The 22,232-nt window shown below is 47.5% G+C and overlaps 1 protein-coding gene across 2 annotated transcripts in view; it reads right to left on the bottom strand.

Moving 5' to 3' along the window:
• Positions 1–394: 394 nt before the first annotated feature.
• Positions 395–22,232, bottom strand: part of PARP16 (poly(ADP-ribose) polymerase family member 16) — a 31,455-nt gene continuing 9,617 nt past the window's right edge. Inside the window, exons 2-6 of one of the 2 annotated variants that reach the window (XM_003901070.4) lie at positions 13,792–13,929; positions 9,730–9,936; positions 5,676–5,847; positions 3,182–3,323; positions 395–1,837 (exon numbers count right to left, since the gene is read on the bottom strand). In XM_003901070.4, coding sequence (XP_003901119.1) covers positions 1,702–1,837; positions 3,182–3,323; positions 5,676–5,847; positions 9,730–9,936; positions 13,792–13,929 — 795 coding nt within the window. In that variant the 3' untranslated portion in view covers positions 395–1,701. The remainder of the gene's footprint in view (positions 1,838–3,181; positions 3,324–5,675; positions 5,848–9,729; positions 9,937–13,791; positions 13,930–22,232) is intronic. The other variant, XM_009210413.3, reaches the window with a different exon arrangement.

Genomic DNA, 22,232 nt, shown 5'->3' with positions numbered 1-22,232 from the left:
GTTACATGTGTCACCTGAGTATTTTCTGACCCTAGACCATGTTAGGACTTCTTGCCAAGTATTTCCCTCAACTTTATAATACCATAAACTCCCAACTTCACTCTTGAAATGTTTGTCCATCTGCCCACCTTGCCAGGCTGGCAGCTCTGTGAAAGCAGGGGCTTTCTGACTTTGATCCTGCTCATATTCCTAGTGCCTAGCATACAGTAGGTACTCAGTTTGTTAAGTCGTTAACTAGAAATCCAACACCTCCTAGATATCATATCCTGGTGACATATGCTCTCCAGCAAGAAGCTAGTTTGAACAAGGAAGGATGGAAGATAAGGTTTTTAATGATAAGGCATACAGGGCAGACTCATGCTGAGGCTGAAAGCATTCACAAAGGCAACTTAAATCATTAAGAAAATATCTTTATTTATTATGAAATGTTCCAATAATCAATGTAAAAACTGTGGTAGTGGCTCTTTCACAACTTTACAAATTATAGAAAAATTATTTTTCACCTTCTTTGCAGAAATCTCACTCCCAAATTGTACAGGGCTCTATTATGGCTAAAACCCAGCAGGAAGAAGGGAGCAGAGAATACAGCAAGCAGGGCTCTGGCTCTCTGGGTGGCCAGAAGGCTTTTCCTACACATTAAAGCCCAGGTTGAGTCCCAAAGACCTGTGACCCCCTCTGAAGGAGGCTCCATTCACATGGTTCTGTGGCACACTGAGGCAGGCCTCTATCTCGAAGGCCAGTTGGCCACAGAAGGCCTGAAAGCATGGCACTCGTGGTTGCAGGCCACAGTCAAGGCAGCTTTGTGAGAATGAGAACAGGAGGCAAGCCTATAGTTCAAATCCCTTTCTCTAAAACACAGCCAGGAAAGAGGCTGTGGACACTGGCCAAACAGTGCACTAGGTTTAGAAATTTCCCCTTTTACTCAGCTCACAAAGACTAATTTGTCAAACAGCTATTAAAAAAAAAAATCAGAAAACAAACACTTGGTTCCATTTCAGCTATAATCAGCAGTTGGTAATTTTTAGAAAAAGATGACTTGAGTTGCTCATTCAGTCTGTATTTTTTGTCAGGCCCCTAACTCCTTTCTTTCCCATCCATAGTTTTTTGGGGAGGCGGGGAGGTACAGCTCTAGGAGAAGGCTGTTTGTTGATTTGAGAAAACTGTTAAAATGTTTTGCACTCACATACAAAGGCTGATGGAATTCAAAAATGATCCCACTGATTTTTATGAGAAACATGACTGTTCCTCTTGGGTGTCTCAAGTCAAAACAAGGCAACCGCCTAGTGATTTATAGTTCCCACATTTTCCGCCTTCCAGAAGGCATTAGAGAAAGGGCCAACCTCCGCCAGCAGAGATTGTAAACACACCACTGACAGCTTGGACACTTTGTTTTTAAATGCAGCAGGGCTTTTTCCTTTGGCCCTGGCTGAAAAGCCAACTCCCTAGGACAGTTTAAGAAGGAGCAGATGGAAGCGCTCCCCTAAAACCTAAGAGTGAGGGACTAGTAGTCCCCGTTGACTGGAGTGTGGCTAGGAACATCATCAAAGGCAATCGATACATTTAGGACATACGAAAATTGTCCTGTGGTTCCCCAACTGTTGGCCCCAGGCTCAACCCAGCTGGACATGAGGCATAGGAGGTACAGAACAAGTTACCATAAGGCACATAGTTGAGGTAGCCCCCACACCAGGCCCAGAAAGATTATCTTTTTGCACGATTCCAAAAGTGTTGGAAAGCAGAGGAGTTGATGACACTCACTATGAGCAGCAGCAGCAGATACAGGGATATCATGACGGTAAACCAATGGCTGGAAAACCAGGAGAGCTGGCTCGAAGCCCTGTTTAAGAGGGAAAAAAGAGTGGTGTTGGCAAAAAGAGAAAAACATTTTTTTTTTAAGTGTGTACAACAAGTCTGGCTCAAAGAAGACAAAATGATGAAGTTCATCCTCTGCCTGAGCCATGAAATGAAGCTTCGTGCCTCCTCGCTCAAGAAACCTGGGGCTGTTTGCCCGGGCACTGACACGCCTTTCAACAGGATATTTTCTAAATGCGCAAAGACAGCTATGCAATGAGCTCATCCTGATCTTCCCGTTTGCAGCTCCTCTTTTACCATTTACAACCCATCTTGATATCTATAACAATGACCTAGCTCAGGGTGTCTGCCCAGATGATGGCAGGTGGCAGGTTATTTAGCTAAAGTCTTTTCACTTTTAGACACATGCAGATATAAATCCAAGCTGGGGAAATCCTCTTTGGCCCACTAGGAGATGATCTAAACCACCCAAGTGTGCACTAAAGAGAGGCTCCAGGGAGAAGTGGGAAAGGAATGGAATTTTCAAGGATAAAAAGTCAGATGATTTTAAACCAAAGCATGATGTCACCCGGACCCAGGCAACTTATGTCGATTTCCCAAATTTGGGCAGGGGTCTAGAGGAGACTTTACTGGTTTATGAAGTCTGGAAGTATGGAAACCACTGGTGTGTACAAGCAGGAGTGGGGATTATTTAAAGTGACCCCTTCTCCTGTCATATCTACTCACCTGCTGCTGGCCCCTGCAAGAAGCACCAGCATGGATTCCAACAATGCAACAAAATCTCAAGAGTGGCCCCAAACCCTGGTGAGCCCCACACATACTCCCACACTGCAGAGATGGAACTAGGCATCCGCCAAAGCTGATAAGGTCTGAAGGCCCACATCTGCTATTGAGTTCAATGCTCTCATTTTAGAGATAAAGATGAAGCATCTCAGGTCCAGAGAGGGGCAGTCGGTGGTTCAGCAGCCACTGTGGGAAGCTACTGAGCCAGCCTGTGCACAATCCCACCCAGTGTCCAGTTACTGCCCTGCCTCTCAGCTTAACCTCATCGGTGGGTCTCAGACTGCAATCATGGGCCTAGTGGCTAAGGGGCCACACTGTTTAGGGCAGCCAATTTGGACTCAGTCAGTCCCTCATGCTATTTGTGTTTACCAATCTTTCTCTCTTCTCACTGGAATATAGTCCTCTTAGGGTCGAGACCACATCTTCTTCAGCTCTTATCTCTCACCCCTCACTGTGTCCAGCATGGTGCTTTACATACTTAACCCCTAGCGGAAGTCTAAAGCTGGGGGAGGGGAGGCTGATACCTACAACAACTAAGAAAGTCAGCACTGTGAATACAGCCATTAGTTGTTCTCCTGGACCTTACCTCTTGGGTGGCTTCTGTGAATACACCAGGAGGTACTTCACTCGCAGGAGCTGGTTATTGGTGACCACAAAGTACTTGGGGGGGATGTCTCCCCCTTCACTATGTTTGATTCTCGCTCGTCTGCGGTCTATCTCCTTGGAATCTGAATAAGGAGAGTAAAACACACCTTCACTGGGGGGAAATAGAACTAAGGAAGCACATTATGAATAGAAGTAAGTCAAGCCTCCTGGTGCTGAGGGGGAAGAAGGCCTGGCAGGCTGAGGAACAGACCTGTGTGTGCATAAAGCAGCACTGAAAAACCTAGAGAATCTGGCAGGCAGGCAAATGGGAGGCAGAAAAAAGGAGTAGGAAAATATAAGAGAAAGAAGGAAGAAAAAACAAAGCTCAACTGAGCGGGGAGAGCAGAAGGAAGAAGCAAATTGATGGCCATAGCAAAGAAATACGCTGGGACTGGGAGCTAGGAACAGGACTTGATCTGAACACGCTTCTTAACAGCATTTTATACATATATATATATATATCTTTTTTTTTTCTTTTTGAGATGGAGTCTCGCTTTTGTTGTCCAGGCTGGAGTGCAACATCGCAGTCTCGGCTTACTACAACATCCACCTCCCAGGTTCAAGCAATTCTTGTGCCTCAGCCTTCCAAGAAGCTGGGATTACAGGCGCCTGCCACCACTCCTGGCTAATTTTTTTATTTTCAGTAGAAACGGGGTTTCGGCCGGGCGCGGTGGCTCAAGCCTGTAATCCCAGCACTTTGGGAGGCCGAGACGGGCGGATCACAAGGTCAGGAGATCGAGACCATCCTGGCTAACACGGTGAAACCCCGTCTCTACTAAAAAAATACAAAAAACTAGCCAGGCGAGGTGGCGGGCGCCTGTCGTCCCAGCTACTCGGGAGGCTGAGGCAGGAGAATGGCATGAACCCGGGAGGCGGAGCTTGCAGTGAGCTGAGATCCGGCCACTGCACTCCAGCCTGGGTGACAGAACGAAACTCTGTCTCAAAAAAAAAAAAAAGAAACGGGTTTTCACCATGTTGGCCAGGCTGGTCTCAAACTCCTGACACCTCAGGTGATTGGCCTGCCTCAGCCTCCCAAAGTGCTGGGATTACAGGCGTGAGCCACTGCACCTGGCCTTAACAGGCATTTTAAATGAACCATTCTGGATTTGAGGTTTTTAGAACATTTATCTTCCACCCTTCATACCAAGACTTGTTTTAAAACAAACAAATAACCCTTTTCTTTTAATAACACAAAAAAGCTCTACAAAAAACAAAGACGACCAAAGCTGCGTGACAGCAGAGGTTGGAAGATTTTGTTGTTTAATGTCACGGTTTGCAAACTTCCTAAGAATTATAAATGCAAATATCCATGCCGTCTGGTTTGGAGGGTGGTGTCAGACCTGGGCCTGCATCTCAGAATTCCAGTTGTTTTACATTAGAGGCTAGAACACTTTTCTGAATTCTCTTGGAACCAACAAGCCAGATCTTTCTTTTTTTTTTTTTTTTGAAGTCTTGGTCTGTTGCCCAGGCTAGAGTGCAGTGGCACAATCTTGGCTCACTGCAACCTCTGCCTCCTGGGATCAAGTGAGTTTCATGCCTCAGTCTCCCAAGTAGCTGGGACCACAGGCACATGCCACCACACCCGGCTCATGTTTTTATTTTAGTAGAGAGGGTGTTTCACCACGTTGGCCAGGTTGGTCACGAACTTCTGACCTCAGGTGATCCGCCCAACTTGGCCTCCCAAAGTGCTGGGATTACAGGCGTGAGCCACCGTGCCTGGCCCCAATAAGCCAGCTCTGGAGACTGGAATGACAGTTCTGTAACTCTTCTGCCTTTGAGGAGAGCCACACAGTGGTGGGGGGAGACAAGGCGAACAGTCTCAGGGACACAGTAGGGGAGTGGGAGGAGGTAGCTGGCTAGTCATCACTCTGGAGAGCCCAGGACTCCCCAGCGCCTTGGCTGCCCTTCACATCCTGGAGGGCTCTGGCACATGCCAGTGTAGATTGGAGGGTCTGGACCCAGTGCCCTTTGCTTCATTTAGCAAATATTTATTGAATATCAAGTACGTACCAAGGCTTTCTGCTGATACCAGGTGCCCAAGAATGAATGAGACCTCATTCCTACCTTCAAGGGGCCCATGCTCTGGCCTCATCATTCACTTTTTTAAAAACATAAAATCTCTCCTCCTCCCACAAAGCTTTCCCTGGCTGTTTGGACCCACCATGATTACCACTTCCTCTGAGCTGTCTCTGTGGACCTCATCAGCCTCCTTACCTGGCACCCCCTACCTACCCCCTTGTAGCGAATGGTCTCCATTGTGTGTTCAATCTCTAAGAAAACTGCTCACTCCCTGGGCAGGACTCTGTCCGGCACTGCCCTGGATCCAACCCAACCCTTGGGCATGCAATGGGTGCTCTACCCAACAGCTGGGCCAGCAAGAGCCTGCACACCCAACAGAGGCCTGTAACCCAGGTCTGGGCCAAGTGCCCACTCACCCTTCTTCTTGGTTTGGCACTTGACGTCTGGATGGTCAATGACCTCACACACGGCCACACAGCTAAGGATGGGGCCAAGGAGGCTGTGCTGCCACCCATGGCCGTGGGGGCTGTATATGAGGGCCAGGCTCAAGTCACTGGTGAGGTAGGTCCCCTCTCCGAACAAGGATGTCTGCAATAGCAAGGCCAATGGAAAAGAAACACAGATGGGTGAATGTACAGTGGCACGACAAGACGACACAGGTCTCTCTTCAAGAGTTGTAAACACAGAATTTATAACCCCCACCTTTGTCCCCCAACAAGACACAGGATCAAATAATCCTGTGATATCATCTTAGGGTTATTACTAAACACATTCCTGCCTGACAACAGTTTAACTGATTGTGGATTTGGCCATCTGGCCTGGCAAACTAGCAGTTCCTTGTGGTCAAGGCTGAGTGAGAAAAGCATAGGTATAAGCATCCAAACCGACCTCAGTTTGAATCCTCCAGCAAGTGGCAAGTTATATAAACTCTCTGTGTCTCAGTTTCTAGATCTACAAAATAATGTTACTAGTAGCTCCTTTACAAGGTTGCCAGTGAGGATTAAATGAGGCAATATACATAAAAGAGTGGGACACCTGGCACATGTAAATAAATGAGGGGCCAGTACTCCATTGCAGGCTTTTATGTTCTAGTATATAAAGTAATTCCTGTTACATGAATGCAGTAAGCATGGTTACTCTGATGGGCTTGAAATGCAAAGTCACACCCTTAGGTACAGGGAAGGGGTCCCACCTGAGAAGGGAGGTAATCTGAGTCATTACTTGAAAAATAAATGAGTCTCTCACAAATAAAGAAAAACAAAAATTAAAAATAAATACATTAGAAATTAGTCTCAGGCTGGGCGCGGTGGCTCAAGCCTGTAATCTCAGCACTTTGGGAGGCCGAGACAGGTGGATCACGAGGTCAGGAGATTGATACCATCCTGGCTAACACGGTGAAACCCCGTCTCTACTAAAAAAATACAAAAAACTAGCCGGGCGAGGTGGCGGGCGCCTGTAGTCCCAGCTACTTGGGAGGCTGAGGCAGGAGAATGGCGTAAACCCGGGAGGCGGAGCTTGCAGTGAGCTGAGATCCGGCCACAGCACTCCAGCCTGGGCGGCAGAGCGAGACTCCGTCTCAAAAAAAAAAAAAAAAAAAGAAATGAATCTCTTAGACCAGAAACTACAACCAAATGAGGGAGGCCTACATGCAGGGCAAGGTACGTCTTACTCTTTGTATTGGTGTTGACCAAGAAAACATCTAAAAATCTAGGCAGTATCTCCCTAGTGGTGCCCTCCATGAGGAAGCATGCCAGGTGAAGGACCTGTAACTTGAGGCTACAGCAGGCATAGTGAACACATCTTTGCCCATGGTAGATGACCAATAGTCAACCACAATCTCCAACACAGTAATATCAAGCATGGCACTTATTCCTAATGATCCAGAATCCTCAACTGAACATTCCAGGTAGCTGCTACCAATGAATGGACACTGACACTCAAGTTGAAATTCATCTGCTATCCCTGGGCCACACGATCAGTATCTCAAGATGATAAGCGGACTTGAATAGCTCACAGAAGAATATCTTGGCCGGGCGCGGTAGCTCAAGCCTGTAATCCCAGCACTTTGGGAGGCCGAGACGGGCGGATCACGAGGTCAGGAGATCGAGACCATCCTGGCTAACACGGTGAAACCCCGTCTCTACTAAAATACACAAAAAACTAGCCGGGCGAGGTGGCGGGCGCCTGTAGTTCCAGCTACTCAGGAGGCTGAGACAGGAGAATGGCATGAACCCGGGAGGCGGAGCTTGCAGTGAGCTGAGATCCGGCCACTGCACTTCAGCCTGGGCGACAGAGCGAGACTCCGTCTCAAAAAAAAAAAAAAAAAAGAATATCTTACGCTCTGGAATTGAGAAATGTTCTTTTCAGTGGCACCAGGCTTCCAAAATCCTAAATCTGTTAAATGAAGCTTAGGAGAAATGAAACAAACCTTTGCTTGGCCTTTGGGAAGCTCTTTGCCAAGTTAGGCAGGGTCTCCATCTCTCAAAAGCTGACACAGACCTTCTCCAATGACACTGGACGCCCTCTGATCTGACCCCACATCCATTCTCTGCTTATGCCATCATGTGTTCACCCTTCCTTGAGAACCCCATGCAAGGCTGCCATGAGCAGTGGTGCACAAGAGTGGGAAGCTCGGTGTATCTCTGCCATGAAAACAGTATCAGTATCAACTGGCAGATGGACTCCCTCAAGCAAGCCCTTCATTGAAAACCCAGGCAGAGGAGGCCATAAGAGGATTGATATGCTTTACCAAAGCATTTTTATAAGATGCCTGTAAGCAGCAAACTTCTTGGGGCACTGAAATGAAGGTTTAGTGTACAAGAGTGTAATCCGCAGGCAACTTTTCCAGGCCAGTACCAGTGTAATGGGGAAGCCCCCTGGATTCCAGTACCCTGGACATAATGGTACGCTGAGAGCCAGTGGTGGACTGAGAGACAGTGACTAACTGTCATCCTTTTACACTAACAAGCCCGTCATCCTTAGCAAAACCCAACGACATTAATCAGATACAACAGGGAAATGTCTCCAGTCTCAGGGCGGCAGCAGCCACAACTGAGCCCATGGCTCATGGAGCCAACTCGTCACAGACAAGGCAGATACTGCCATGACTGGGGGAAAGGCCTGAAGCTCCTCCAACTACCCTAGGTGCCCATCCATCAGCATATAAAAGCAGCAACCTCTTCCTTGGTACTTAGTACACAAAGAGCCCTTTGCATATATGAACTGTTTCAATCCTCTGACATATGAGAAGGAGGGTAATGGTGTCCTTTTTCACAGATGAAGAACCTGAGGCTCAGAGAGTTTAATTTACCTCAGGGCCATAGAGTTGCTAAATAAGTCTCTATAGCTCCAGGGTCTGTCTGTAATGCTCCTCCTATGCCTGAAGGGTAAAATAAAGGCCTGCAGAGAAGTGGGTAGGTGACTCTGTTTTGACTCATAAAAATGGGACAAAAGAAGCTCAAGCCGGGAGGGAGAGGACCTCTGCTCAGTGCATCTTGGCATATCCTTCGGTTTCTCCAAGGGCTGATTTCCTGGAGTGTGGCCCCCAAGGAAAGTGCTTCTCAAACTTCAGTGTGCATACAAATCACCTGGGGACCTTGTTAAAGTGTGGATTCCGTTCAGGTGGTCTGGGGCTTGAGATTTGCACTTCCAACAAGCTACCAGGTGATGAAGATGCTGCTGGTCCAGGGAACACACTGAGGAGCTAGGGTTGGCTACACATTGGGATCACCTGGAGAGCTTTTGAAGCAACTGATGCCTGTGCTCCACTCGGAGATTCTGATTTAATCGGTCTGGGATGCAGCCAGGCATCTGGGATTTTTTATTTTTTATTTTTTTTTTGAGATGGAGTCTCGCTCTGTCACCTAGGCTGGAATGCAATGCCATGATCTCAGTTCACTGCCACCTCTGCCTCTCAGGTTCAAGCGATTCTCCTGCCTCAGCCTCCTGAGTAGCTGGGACTACAGGCACCCACCACCATGCCTGGCTAACTTTTGTATTTTTATTAGAGATGGGGTTTCACCACGTTGGCCAGGCTAGTCTTGAACTCCCTCAGCCTCCCAGAGTGCTGGGATTACAGGCGTGAGCCACCAAGCCCGGCCTGGCATCTGGGATTTTTAAAAGCTCCCCGAGTGATTCTAAATATGCAGCCAAGGTCGGGAACTATCTTTAAATCGATGCTTCTCAAACTATAACCAGTGCAGGAATCACCTAGAGATCTTGTTAAAATGCAGGTTCTGATTCAGAAGGTCTAGAGTGTGCCCAAGTTTTGCATTTTCACAGGCTTCCAGGTGATGCTGCTACTGCTGGTCTGCAGACCACATTTTGAGCCAGAAGGTGTTAGTAAACCTACCCACCCCCCCCACCTCTACACCCCACCTGCAAACTCCTAGGGTTCTGAATCTCCCCCTCCCCACTCTCCCACCTCCATCCCTACTTCCCCACATCAGCAGGCTGTCCCTTAGGCCCCACCTTGTTCAGATGGCAGTGCAGGCCATTGTGGATAATGGAATGGAAGTTTTCTAGGCGACTACCATGAAAGGCATATATTAGGTCTCGTTCTCCTTTGGTCTCATAAAATTTGGCGTTGGCTGGGTCAAAGTACTCAATTTCAAACAGGAAGTCCGGTGCGGGAACAGGCGTGTGAGGAGCCCCAGTCAGCTTTTGGATCTTTTCAAACTTGAAAACATGAAGAGGGTCAAAATTTTATTTGGGGAGCTGGTAAATGTGCTGCAAAAATAGCCCCCTAAACCCTCAGGTTTAACTCCCATAGACTCTGCTCATGAGAACAACAGGTTTCATGAGGATAGAGACATAAGCAAACTCAAGAGCTTATAGCACAAGACTGCTTTCCTTTAATGACATTTTTTCCTGGCCGGGTGCGGTGGCTCATGCCTGTAATCCCAACACTTTGGGAGGCCGAGGCGGGTGGATCATCTGAGGTCAGGAGTTTGAGACCAGCCTGACCAACATAGTGAACCCCATCTCTGCTAAAAATACAAAATTAGCCAGGTGTGGTGGCTAATTTTAGTCCCAGCTACTTGGGACTTTATAGTCCCAAATAGTCCCAGCTATTTAGTCCCAGCCCTTTAGTCCCAGCTACTTGGGAGGCTGAGGCACAAGAATCACTGGAACCCAGGAGGTGGAGGTTGCAGTGAGCCGACATCACGTCATTGCACTCCAGACTGGGCAACAAAAGTGAAACTCCATCTAAAAAAAAATAAATAAATAATAATATTTTCCCCTACAGGAGGCTGAGAAGCATGAATTGCTCCTTCTAAGTGGAGATCACTTCTAATTTTCCTAACAATTTTACATCTATTTCCTGCATTCCATTTTTACAATAATCTCATGATTATTGTAAAAATTCCCTCTCATCCTTGTCCATGCACCCCTCTGCAATGTGATTTTGCAGGTGAGATTCTATCAAGATCCCATCAAGAGATGGAACTTACTTCTCCACACTTGAAACTGTGCTTGGCCATGTGACTTGCTTTGGCCAATGGAACATTAACATATATATGGCAAACACAGACTTGAGAAGGGCTTGTCCTTCCTTGTTTGCTGCTGAGAACCCCTCACCATTGTCCTGGCTTGTCTCCTATGGCGTATGAGCGTCACAGAGGAAGGCTTCCAGCATGGTGGCCATCCCAGCTGAAGCCCCAGAAATGTAAGTGAGGCCACCCTAGCTCATCCAGCCAAGCCCAGAACCACCCAACCAATCCACAAAATCATGAGAAGCAATCAGCATTTGTTGCTGTTGTTTTTGAGACAGGATCTGGCTCTGTCGCCCAGGCTGGAGTGCAGCGGTGCGATCATAGCTCATTGCAGCCTTGAACTCCTGGGTTCGAGCAATCCTCTATCTTCAGTTTCTTGAGTAGCTGGGACTATAGGTACAACCATTATGTGCAACTAATTCTTAATTTTTTCATAGAGAGAGGGTCTTGCTATGTTGCCCAGGCTGGTCTTGAACTCCCAGGCTCAAGCAATACTCCCACCTCAGCCTCCCAAAGTACTAGGATTACAGGCGCAAGCCACTGCCCCTAGTCTATTTAAGTGGTTTTTTTCTTTTTTTTTTTTTTGAGATAGAGTCTCAGTCTCTCTCTCAGCTTAGAGTGCAGTGGCGCCATCTCGGCTCACTGCAGCCTCCACCTCCCAGGTTCAAGCGACTCTCCTGCCTCAGCCTCCCAAGTAGCTGGAATTACAGGCATGTGCCACAATGCCTGGCTAATTTTTGTATTTTTATTAGAGACAAGGTTTCAACATGTTGGCCAGGCTGGTCTCAAACTCCTGGCCTCAAGTGATCCACCTGCCTCGGCCTCCCAAAGTGCTGGAATTACAGGCATGATCTTGTAGAGTTTAGTATTATTTGGAATGGGGACTGTAGACCTGTGAATTTCCTCTCCATAGTGCTTACACCTATAGTACCAGTTACTCAAGACAAGCCAAGACAATGGGTCACACCTGGCCCATTTTAGTGGTTTTCTTTTTTTCTTTTCTTTTTTTTTTTTTGAGATAGAGTCTCGCACTGTCACCCAGGCTGGAGTGCAGTGGTGCGATCTCGACTCACTGCAACCTCCACCTCCCAGCTTCAAGCGATTCTCCTGCCTCAGCCTCCCAAGTAGCTGGGATTACAGGCGCCCGCCACCATGCCCAGCTCATTTTTTGTATTTTTAGTAGAGATGTGGTTCCACTATGTTGGCCAGGCTGGCCTCAAACTCCTGACCTCATGACCCGCCTGCCTCGGCCTCCCAAAGTGCAGGGATTTACAGGCATGAGCCACCGCGCCCACCAGTGGTTTTCAAATAGGTCATAGACCAAAGCCAATCTGTGGCAAAGTTTTCTCTGGATTATGACTGAATGAGCAAAATAAGGGCAATATAACAGATATATTGATGTAAGGTTGCCATGTACCTTTCTTTTGAAGAACAGTTCTTTATTCTGAAGTCAAGGCCATCCTCCTTTCTTAGTGCTATAATATCCTTTTATAAAATGATGATATATGGTAGGCTAACATACTTGGGCAATACAAAAAGTTGTCAATCCTGGGTCCCAATATCCCACATTTTAACAGAAATTTAACCGGTCCAAAATCAAAAGTCTAGGAGCTATTTACTGCCTTATCTACTTTAGCACCCAACATCTAGTAGGTGCTTGATGCCCATATTATGAGTGAGGTAAGAATAAATGAAAGAATAAATTTGAATTCAACAGATGACAACAGTGAAACCCAGAGATTCACTAGGAATTAGCCACCCAGCCTGGACCTGAATACAGATCTCCTGACTCCTACTCCAGGGCTCTTTATGGTGTTTTAACATCTAACACAGAAGAATGTCCCTTAGATACCAGAATCCAAGGTACGCCACATATGGAAGATTTGTGTCTTTGGCAGGAGCTTGTAAAACTGAATACTCTTTTTTTTTTTTGAGACGGAGTCTCGCTCTGCCGCCCAGGCTGGAGTGCAGTGGCCGGATCTCAGCTCACTGCAAGCTCCGCCTCCCGGGTTCACGCCATTCTCCTGCCTCAGCCTCCCGAGTAGTTGGGACTACAGGTGCCCGCCACCGCGCCCGGCTAGTTTTTTGTATTTTTTAGTAGAGACGGGGTTTCACCGTGTTAGCCAGGATGGTCTCGATCTCCTGACCTTGTGATCCGCCCGTCTCGGCCTCCCAAAGTGCTGGGATTACAGGCTTGAGCCACCGCGCCCAGCCAAAACTGAATACTCTTAAATTGAAATGAATTAAGTGATGAACGGTATGGGTAAGGGAACAGCACCAGAGCAGGAATCAAGTCCTACACCCTGGTCCTTGTCATCCAGCCTGTCCCTGGGAGACCCCAGCCAGGCAAGGTAAACCAAATTATGGAATGTCTGACTCGTGACAGAAACTGTGCTGGGGGGGGTGACACACATTTTATCATTGCCCAACTTGGAGGTAACTATCAGTATCTCAATTAACAAGTGGGAAAAAGGAGGCTCTTTTTGATAGAAATGGCATTTGAACCCAGAGCATGAGGTTTTCCACTCCTCTGAGCTCTGCCACTCCGTCTCCTGACAACTGACCCAGGTCAGTGTTTCTTAAGGTATGGTCAGGGTCACCCTTATCAGAATTACCAGCGATGCTTGTTAAATAAAGTGAATCCCAACACATACCAAGCCCTTAGTATGTGCCCTTAGGCATTATTCAAAGTGTGAAAACTCATTCAATTCTCATAGTCAGTGCCCTGAGGGAAGTATACTATTATCATCCTGATTCTACAGATGAGGAAGCGGAGGTACTGAAATGCACCTGGTACCTACTCAAGGTCACACAGCTGAGATGAGACAGAACTCAGCTTTGTACAGCCAGTGGGAAAGTTCCTGGGCCTGACTCCAGACACAGAAATAGAAAGTCTAAAGGTGAGGACCAGGAATCTGCATTCTCAAGCTGCCCAGGTCACTGGTACACAGGGAAGTCTCAGAGCCACTGGATTCAGTGCTGTCCTAGAGCCCTTAGGCCCCTAAAGTCTGTGATCCTAACGGAAACAAAGTCTCACCTCTGCCTTCCCTGCACTGTGGATTGTCAGGATCTTTGAGGATAAAATCCAGCTCACCAGGTCCCAGGCCCGTTTGTGGTTGTCTCCAGAGGACTGGAGAAGTTCTTTCAGGTTAGGTAACTTGCTGGCATCTGCGAGCTGAAGCAACAGAAGAACTTCCATTAGCAAGGATCCCAGACACAGTGATAGTCAGGGGCCCTCTAGTGGAAAGGCAGGCAACGTTCACTCGTTGCACATCTCAAGGGATCTCCTGAGAGGAAATTCACAGGTCTACAGTCCCCTTTCCAAATAATAAACTTTACAAGCTCTAAAATCTGAAAGGTATTTTTTTTTTTTTTTTTGGTGGGGTTTTGTTTTGTTTTTGAGACAGGGTCTCACTCTGTCGCCCAGGCTGGAGAGCAGTGGTGTGATCTTGGCTCATTGCAGCCTCTACCTCCTGGGTTCAAGCAATTCTCCCACCTCAGCCTCCTGAGTAGCTGGGACTACAAGCGTGTGCCACCACGCCCGTCTACTTTTCATATTTTTTGGTAGAGATGAGGTTTCACCATGTTGGCCAGCCGGCTCTCGAGCTCCTGACTTCAAGTGATCTGCCTGCCTCGGCCTCCCAAAGTGCTGGGATTACAGGCCTGAACCACCATGCCCAGCCTTGGTGGTGGTGGTTTTTTTTTTTTTAAACTCTTTGGGTACCAAACCTGACCTGAGCTGATGGAGGTTTAATCTTTACCTATCCCCTTCCTGTTAGGATAGATGCATTCTGCTGCAGGAATATTAACATGCCATGAGTATGGCATGCCACCCACTGCAGGTGTGACTGAATACATGATATACGCATATGTGGGTAAAGCGCTACAATACAAAGCCTTTTCCCTTCTGTGTGAGAATTAGTTAACTTCTGTTAACTTGTCCCCCTGGAGACGGGATAAAGGTAGTATGACAACTACATACATAACCAGGCAACACTGCTTAAGGTGAAAATGACCCAGCATAGTACACGGCATCTGGCCTGGGAGGAACTGTAAATGGGGAATGCACAACTTTGGGTTTCCCAGAGTGTGACAATGTTTTGTTGGAACCCTGACAGCTTTGTTGATGACATTCTCAAGAGTGAGACCAGCCTCTGAGGAAAATGGAGCTTCACTTAGGCCAGAGCAGTTCCTGCACACACCCCATGTGGATTTTGTCAGGCCTCTGAGCCCAAGCCAGGCCATCGCATCCCCTGTGACTTGCACGTATATGCCCCAATGGCCTGAAGTAACTGAAGAATCACAAAAGAAGTGCAAATGCCCTGCCTCGCCTTAACTGATGACATTCCACCACAAAAGAAGTGAAAATGGCCGGTCCTTGCCTTAAGCGATGATATTATCTTGTGAAATCCCTTTTCCTGGCTCATCCAGGCTCAAAAAGCTCCCCAACTGAGCACCTTGTGACCCCCACTCCTGCCTACCAGAGAACAACCTCCCTTTGACTGTAATTTTCCTTTACCTACCCAAATCCTATAAAACGGCCCCACCCTTATCTCCCTTCGCTGACTCTCTTTTCGAACTCAGCCTGCCTGCACCCAGGTGAAATAAACAGCCATGTTGCTCACACAAAGCCTGTTTGGTGGTCTCTTCACACGGATGCGCATGACAGATTTCATCTCTTTACTCCCAAGTTTTCACTTCTTGGGGCAAAGACTAGCTCTTGGACCTCTATGTGGACCACTGCAAGGACTTCCACAGAAACAGAATGGCTGATGCTGTGCTGCTGAAAGCTGTCACTAGTCCTAGAGCCTTCAGATTTAGGCTGATGCCTGGTGGGACCTGTGATAGGACTCAGCCTAGTTGTCATTGCAGCACATTATTTACCATTCTAAAATCAGGAAGAATCGGAATCCTGAAACATATTCAGTGTCAGGATTTCTGATAAGGGACTGGGGACCTGGACTAACAGATAGCAACAAAGTATCTGTAGCTTTTGCTCAGAAGTTATGACTGACTAGAGGTCAAACCTCTCCAGCATGGCATTTAAACACCTCTAGCCTAATCTCAACCCCTTACCATCCCCTCCATCACAGACTGGTGCTATCCAGGAACATGTCTTGTTCCAAGAATATCCCTTCCCCCACCTCTACTACCTGGGCGCTTCTGGCCCAAGAGACCATTCTCTCCTCTAAGTCCCTAAAGCCCATTGCCCCAGTACTCCCTTCCGAGTATGCCCAGACTCCTGGAGGTCAAGAACTGTCTTATATATTTCCAATTCTCCTCTTTCCTGGATGCAGAGGAAAGAGCATGAACTCTGGAATCAGATCTCAGTTAGAATCTCTGTTGAGCTTCTATCTTCTCTCCAACAAGGGAACCTCTCACTACCTCCCCATGGGGTTGTCAGGAAATTGAAGAAGGTCACAGAATCTCAGGGCTTGGTCTATATATGTCCATTTCTTTTCTTTCCATTTACATTTCTCCCCAGACAACACTGTCCTCCCAAACCCTGGGCAACCTTTCCTTCTGCTTTGCTAGGGATGTAGTTGGCACTTCAAGAATACTTGTGGTGGCCAGGCGTGGTGGCTTACACCCGTAATCCTAGCACTTTGGGAGGCTTGGGGGTGCGGGTCACAAGGTCAAGAGATTGAGACCATCCTGACCAACATGGTGAAACCCCGTCTCTACTAAAAATACAAAAATTAGCTAGGCGTGGTGGTGGGTGCCTGTAGTCCCAGCTACTCAGGAGGCTGAGGCAGGAGAATCGCTTGAATCCGGGAGGCAGAGGTAGCAGTGAGCCAAGATGGCCCCACTACACTCCAGCCTGGTGACAGAGGGAGACACTGTCTCAAAAAAAAAAAAAAAAAAAGAATACCTGTGGTTCTTTTCCATTTTTCTAGAAAATTTTTACTGACTTCGGGAGTTTTTCTTAGCTCTGCAGTTGAAAACTAGAAGCAGAGCCAGGTGTGGGGGCTCATGCCTATAATCTCAGCTATTCAGGAGGCTGGGGTGGATTTCTTAAGGCCAGGAGTTAGAGACCAGCCAGGGAAACACAGTGAGATGGCTCCAAAAATAAATAAAAAAAAAGAAAATTAAAAACGTCTTAGGACCACTTTATTTGTATTTCCAAAGATTCAATCAATAGCCTCATATATTGTAATGAAACTATCTCAGGTCGGGTGCGGTGGCTAATGCCTGTAATCCCAGCACTTTGGGAGGCTGGGGCGGGTGGATCACCTGAGGTCGGGAGTTCAAACCAGCCTGACCAACATGAGAAACCCCGTCTCTACTAAAGATACAAAATTAGCCGGGTGTAGTGGCATATGCCTGTAATTCCAGTTACTGGAGAGGCTGAGGCAGGAAAGTCGCTTGAACCCAGGAGGTGGAGGTTGCGGTGATCCGAGACCACACCACTGCACTCCAGCCTGGGCAACAAGAGCGAAAGTCAGTTCCAAAAAAGAAAACAACAACAACAACAACAAACTATCTCTACAGGCCTCATGAGGTATCACTGAAAATCTAGTATTTATTAAAAGAACAAAATTCTGTCAAGGAGCCACGCTTAATCCCAGAAAAGACTTTGAGGCCGGTGCATGGATTCACAAGGTCGTGAGATCGAGACTCACGGTGAAAACCCCGCTCCCCTACTAAAAAATACAAAAAACTAGCCATGGTGCATGGGCTCTGTAGTCCCAGCTACTCAGGAGGCTGAGGCAGGAGAACATGGTGGGAGAGTGAGTTTGCAGTGAGCCGCAGATCGCTACCACTGCACTCCAGCCTGGGCGACAGAGGAGACTGCCTCAAAAAAAAAAAAAAAAAAAAATTTTTGAGACAGGGTCATGCTCTGTTGCCCAGGCTGGAGTGCAGTGGCACAAACACGGCTCACTGCAGGATCCATCCCACCCCCACCAGAAGTGATTCTCCCGCATAGCTGGGACTATAGGCACATGCCACCATGCCCAGCTATTTTTTTTTATTTTTAGTAGAGATGAGGTCTTGCTATGCTGCCCAGGCTGGTCTCAAACTCATGAACTCAAGTGATCCTCCTGCCTCAACCTCTCAAAGTGCTGGGATTACAGGCATGAGCCACCAAGCCCAGCCTACTTTTTTTTTTTTTTTTTTTTTAAACGTATGTGTGAGCCCAGGTATGGTGCTTTACGTCTATAATCCCACCACTTTGGGAAGCTGAGGCAGGCAGAACTCTCCAGCTCAGGAGCTCAAGACCAGCACGGGCAACATGGCGAAACCGCATCTGCACAAAACAAAACAACAAAATAATTAGCCAGGCATGGTGGTATACGCCTGTAGTCCCGGCTACTTGGTCTGAGGTCAGGGGATCGCTAGAGCCTGGGAGGTAGCAGATGCAGTGAGCCATGATTGTCCTACTGCACTCCAGCCAGGGTGACAGAGTGAAACCCTGTCTCAAAAAAAAAAAAAAAAAGGATGTGTGGAGTGTAAATGCTCCATGAGTATTGGTACTATTTCTATGCCTTGCTTACTGTTCCACCCCGCCTGCTTCACCCCCAGGCTGCATGGCCTTGCATTATTCAGGGAGCATTTACTAAGCATCTACTTTGTGCCAGGCCCTGTGCTTTTAGGAGGAGACATTAGATTTAAAATGGGCCCCTTAATCAAGTGGGGAGGCAGAAAGGTAAATAATCATGACTTAAAAGTATTCATTGTCGCCGGGCGTGGTGGCTCTCGCCTGTAATCCCAGCACTTCGGGAGGCTGAGGCAGGCGGATCATCTGAGCTCAGGAGTTCAAGACTAGCCTGGCCAACATGGCGAAACCCCATCTCTACTAAAAATATAAAAATTAGATGGGCGTGGTGGCAGGCGCCTGTAATTCCAGCTACTCTGGAGGCTGAGGCAGGAGAATCTCTTGAACTCAGGAGGCAGAGGTTGCAGTGAGCCAGTGAGCCACCACTGCACTCCAGCCTGGGTGACAGAGCGAGACCCTGTCTCAAAAAAACAAAAAGAATTCACTGTCATAACAAAGTTGGATACAAACTACTAAGAGGACAAGGTGGGACTTCTGTTGGGTAGGGGCTAAAGGAAAAGTGGGTGGGGTTGGGACCAGCTTCACCGAGGAGGTACTGTATGATCTGGGTTTGCTATACAAAACCACAGAAGTATGAAAACGCAGCATGTAGCTGGGGAAATGGGTGTTGGCATATGATTAATTGTGCAGTTCTCCCAGGCATCTGGGGCTCTATTCCTCTACTAGCTGCGTGACCTTGAGTGAGATGTTTGACTTCCTGTGTCTCAGCTTTCTCAAATACATAATTGGGATAATATTAGTAGCTACTTCATAGGGTCCCGGTGGAGATTAATCAAGTTAAACAAGTGCTCAAACCAACAGGAAAGTGTTACGTACTCTAAAGTTACTGTGACTGCAATGACTGCCATCATTAACAACAGGTGATTCTGTGTGGCTGGAACCTAGAGTGTGGGGAAGTGGTTGCCAAGAGGAACAGTGGGAAGGTGACCTCAAGTGAGGTCATCTCAAATGATCCTGTGAAGGACCTTGCACTCCACTTGGGAACCCCGAGCTTTGTTCTGTAGGTTATATACGGAGTCACTGAAGACACATCCCAAACGGTGTACCCTCAGGTAGCTAGCTACCCATACAGGACTGCTGCCTGCACAGTCCAAAGGGCACTCATCCCCCTTCCCTCTTTTCTATTCCTTGTTATCTCAGAGCCAGAGCTGAGTCGTCTTCTCTCCCAGGATTACTACTATTCCCATCACTCCTGTCTTCACATCCCACCTGTGAGCCACAGCCCTTGTCAACAGTCCATATCTGGGCCCAGAGAGCCCCACAAAAGGACAGTCAGCTAGCCAGGCGCCTTTCAGGAACTCAGTCTGGACAAAGGGGACACCTCCCAGCTCCTAGCTGGACCCAGGCCTCTTCCAGGCCCTCCCACTGCATCTGCCCAGACAGGGTCCCTGCTGCATCCTGCCCTCCTGGCTCCCCACCATCTGTCCACACTCTTTAACTCCTCAACTGACCTTCTTTATGTTCCATTTCACTTTTCATGTTACTCTGAAAAATAAATCTGCTTTAACAATTTAATAGGATTCTTCCTCTTGTGACTAAAACCTGTCTGCATTTTAGCAGGGCCTTTTGGGAACCAGGCACACAAGTAGGGTTGCCATTTAAAATATGCTGTGCCCGGTTAAATTTGAATTTCAGATAAACAACAACAACAGCAAAAGCTCCTTTTTTTAAAAAAGACAGGGGACAGGGTCTCATTGTCACCCAGGCTGGACTGCAGTGGCAAGATCACAGCACACAGCAGCGTCGACCTTCCAGGCTCAAGCAATCCTCCCACCTCAGCCTCCAGAGTAGCTGGGACTAAAGGTATGTGACATCATGCCCAGCTAATTTTTTGTAGAGACAGGGTTCCACCATGTTGCCCAGGCTGGTCTCAAAACTCCTGGGCTCATGCAATCCACCAGCCTCAGCCTCACAAAGTGCCGGGATTACAGGCATGAGCCACTGTGTTCAGTCAACAAATTTTTTTTTAATGTAAATAACCCATGCAATATTTGGGATATATTTATACTTAAAATCCCAGCACTTTGGGAAGTCGAGGCAGGTGGATTACCTAAGATCAGGACTTTAAGACCAGCCTAGTCAACATCGTGAAACCCTGTCTCTACTAATAATACAAAAAATTAGCCGGGCGTGGTGGCGGGCACCTTTAATCCCAGCTACTTGGGAGGCTGAGGCAGGAGAATCGCTTGAACCAGGGAGGTGGATGTTGCAGTGAGCCAAGATCACGCCACTGCACTCCAGCCTGGGGAATAAGAGTGAAACTTCATTTAAAAAAAAAAAAAAAAAAACTTATTGGTTGCTCAGCTGAAATTCAAATTTAACTAGGTGGCCTATATTTTTATTTGCTAAATCTAGTACTCTTACCCTTAATAAGTCCCTTAGGAATCCAGTCTGGCCTCTTAGCCTAATAGTACCTCCTGCCACCAGCTCCCTCCCCAAACCCAGTGCTATTCCAAGTGACCTATGGCTTTCTTCCTCTGTGCTTCTGTGGCTGCCTAGCATGACAACCCATTAAGTCTTCAAGGCCAGCAATCACCTCCCATGTGAAGCCTTCCCTGACCACCTACAATCTCTGTACTCAACAACTGTGTTCTATGTTCAGCAATTACAGCAGAGCCCCATGTTGGCACCTGACCCTCTGGGGCCAACTCAAATCTGATTGGGACAAACATTCCCTGAGGCCAACCACATCTTACTTACCCTGGAGCCCCATGCCAGCCTGGAACCTGGCATGAAGTTAAGAACAAAGAGTAATAGCAACTATTTATTTGAACCCTTACAGGTGCCAGCCACCAGAATAAATGCTTTGCATGAATTTATTCTGTTATCTCGTGTTATTCTCACAACCTATTTTGAAGATGAGGAAACTGAGGCTTGAGATGCTAAGCACCTTGCCTAGCGGCACACAGCTATTCAGTGGCAGGGCAGGGATATGAAGCCAGGGGGCCCAACTCCGGAGTCTATTCTCCTGCCATACCCTTCTACCAAACGAATGGAGAAATTTAGTGGTGGACTGAATATTTTAGCCCAAAGGAACAATTCCGGCAGAACTTTTAAGAGGCTGCTTTGGGAAGCTAATCAGATATGATATTGGAATTCCTCCCAATCCCAAAATAATACAACTGAGACAGCTACTGGCTGTGCCTAAACCAAAGGTAGGGAGAAAGATGTATGTGATATGTAGTATAGGGGTATGTGGAAGAAATCACCATCTAGGCAAGCATTCTGAATCACACATCAGTACATGGCAGTGGAAGTCATTTGCCAACTGGTCCAGGAGAATAACTGTTGAAGAGGAAGGCAGGCATTTCCAGGGATGGGGAGGGTTTCCCACTCCAGGTGGGAAAGAGCATGGCAGATGAGCAGAGAAGTGAGCAGTGTGTCCCAAAAAGTGCTCCTAGGCTCAAATGTCCCCCAGGGCCTGAGAGGTAAAGAAAATGAGTAACAGGGGAGTCCGGGAAAGAGTTGTGAAGACTGTTGAACTCGTGACTCCGGGCTCCATTAATAGCTAAGGCCAACCAACCCTCAGCTCCAACTTCTTCCTGCCCTGGGGCAACCTCCACCAAAGGCGGCAAGGCCTCCGATTTTTGTTTCAAAAAGAAATCAACAAGCTGTCTTTTTAATTTCCCTATTTCTAAAAAAATAGAGGACAAACAAAACCCATCAGCTCACAGGCAACACATCTGCAGCCTCTGCTATGGGGAATAAGGAAGGATATAGCTGGAGAGATAGTTGGGGGAATCTGAATGGTGAGCAGAGCTGAGAGTTTCAGGCGTTTGGGAAGAGAAGCCTCTTAGGAAAAAGGTAGTTTGGGTGAATAGGCCTCACGGAGGAAAGAGAGGCCCAATGAGCCACAAAGAGGCAACTCAACCTCCTTGCTTTCAGCAGGAGCAATCACCTCGATCACAAGCTCCTGGGGA

The sequence above is a fragment of the Papio anubis genome, chromosome 7, assembly GCF_008728515.1.
Source record: "Papio anubis isolate 15944 chromosome 7, Panubis1.0, whole genome shotgun sequence".
NCBI lineage: Eukaryota > Metazoa > Chordata > Mammalia > Primates > Cercopithecidae > Papio > Papio anubis.
This window is presented reverse-complemented; position numbering and strand designations above follow the sequence as displayed.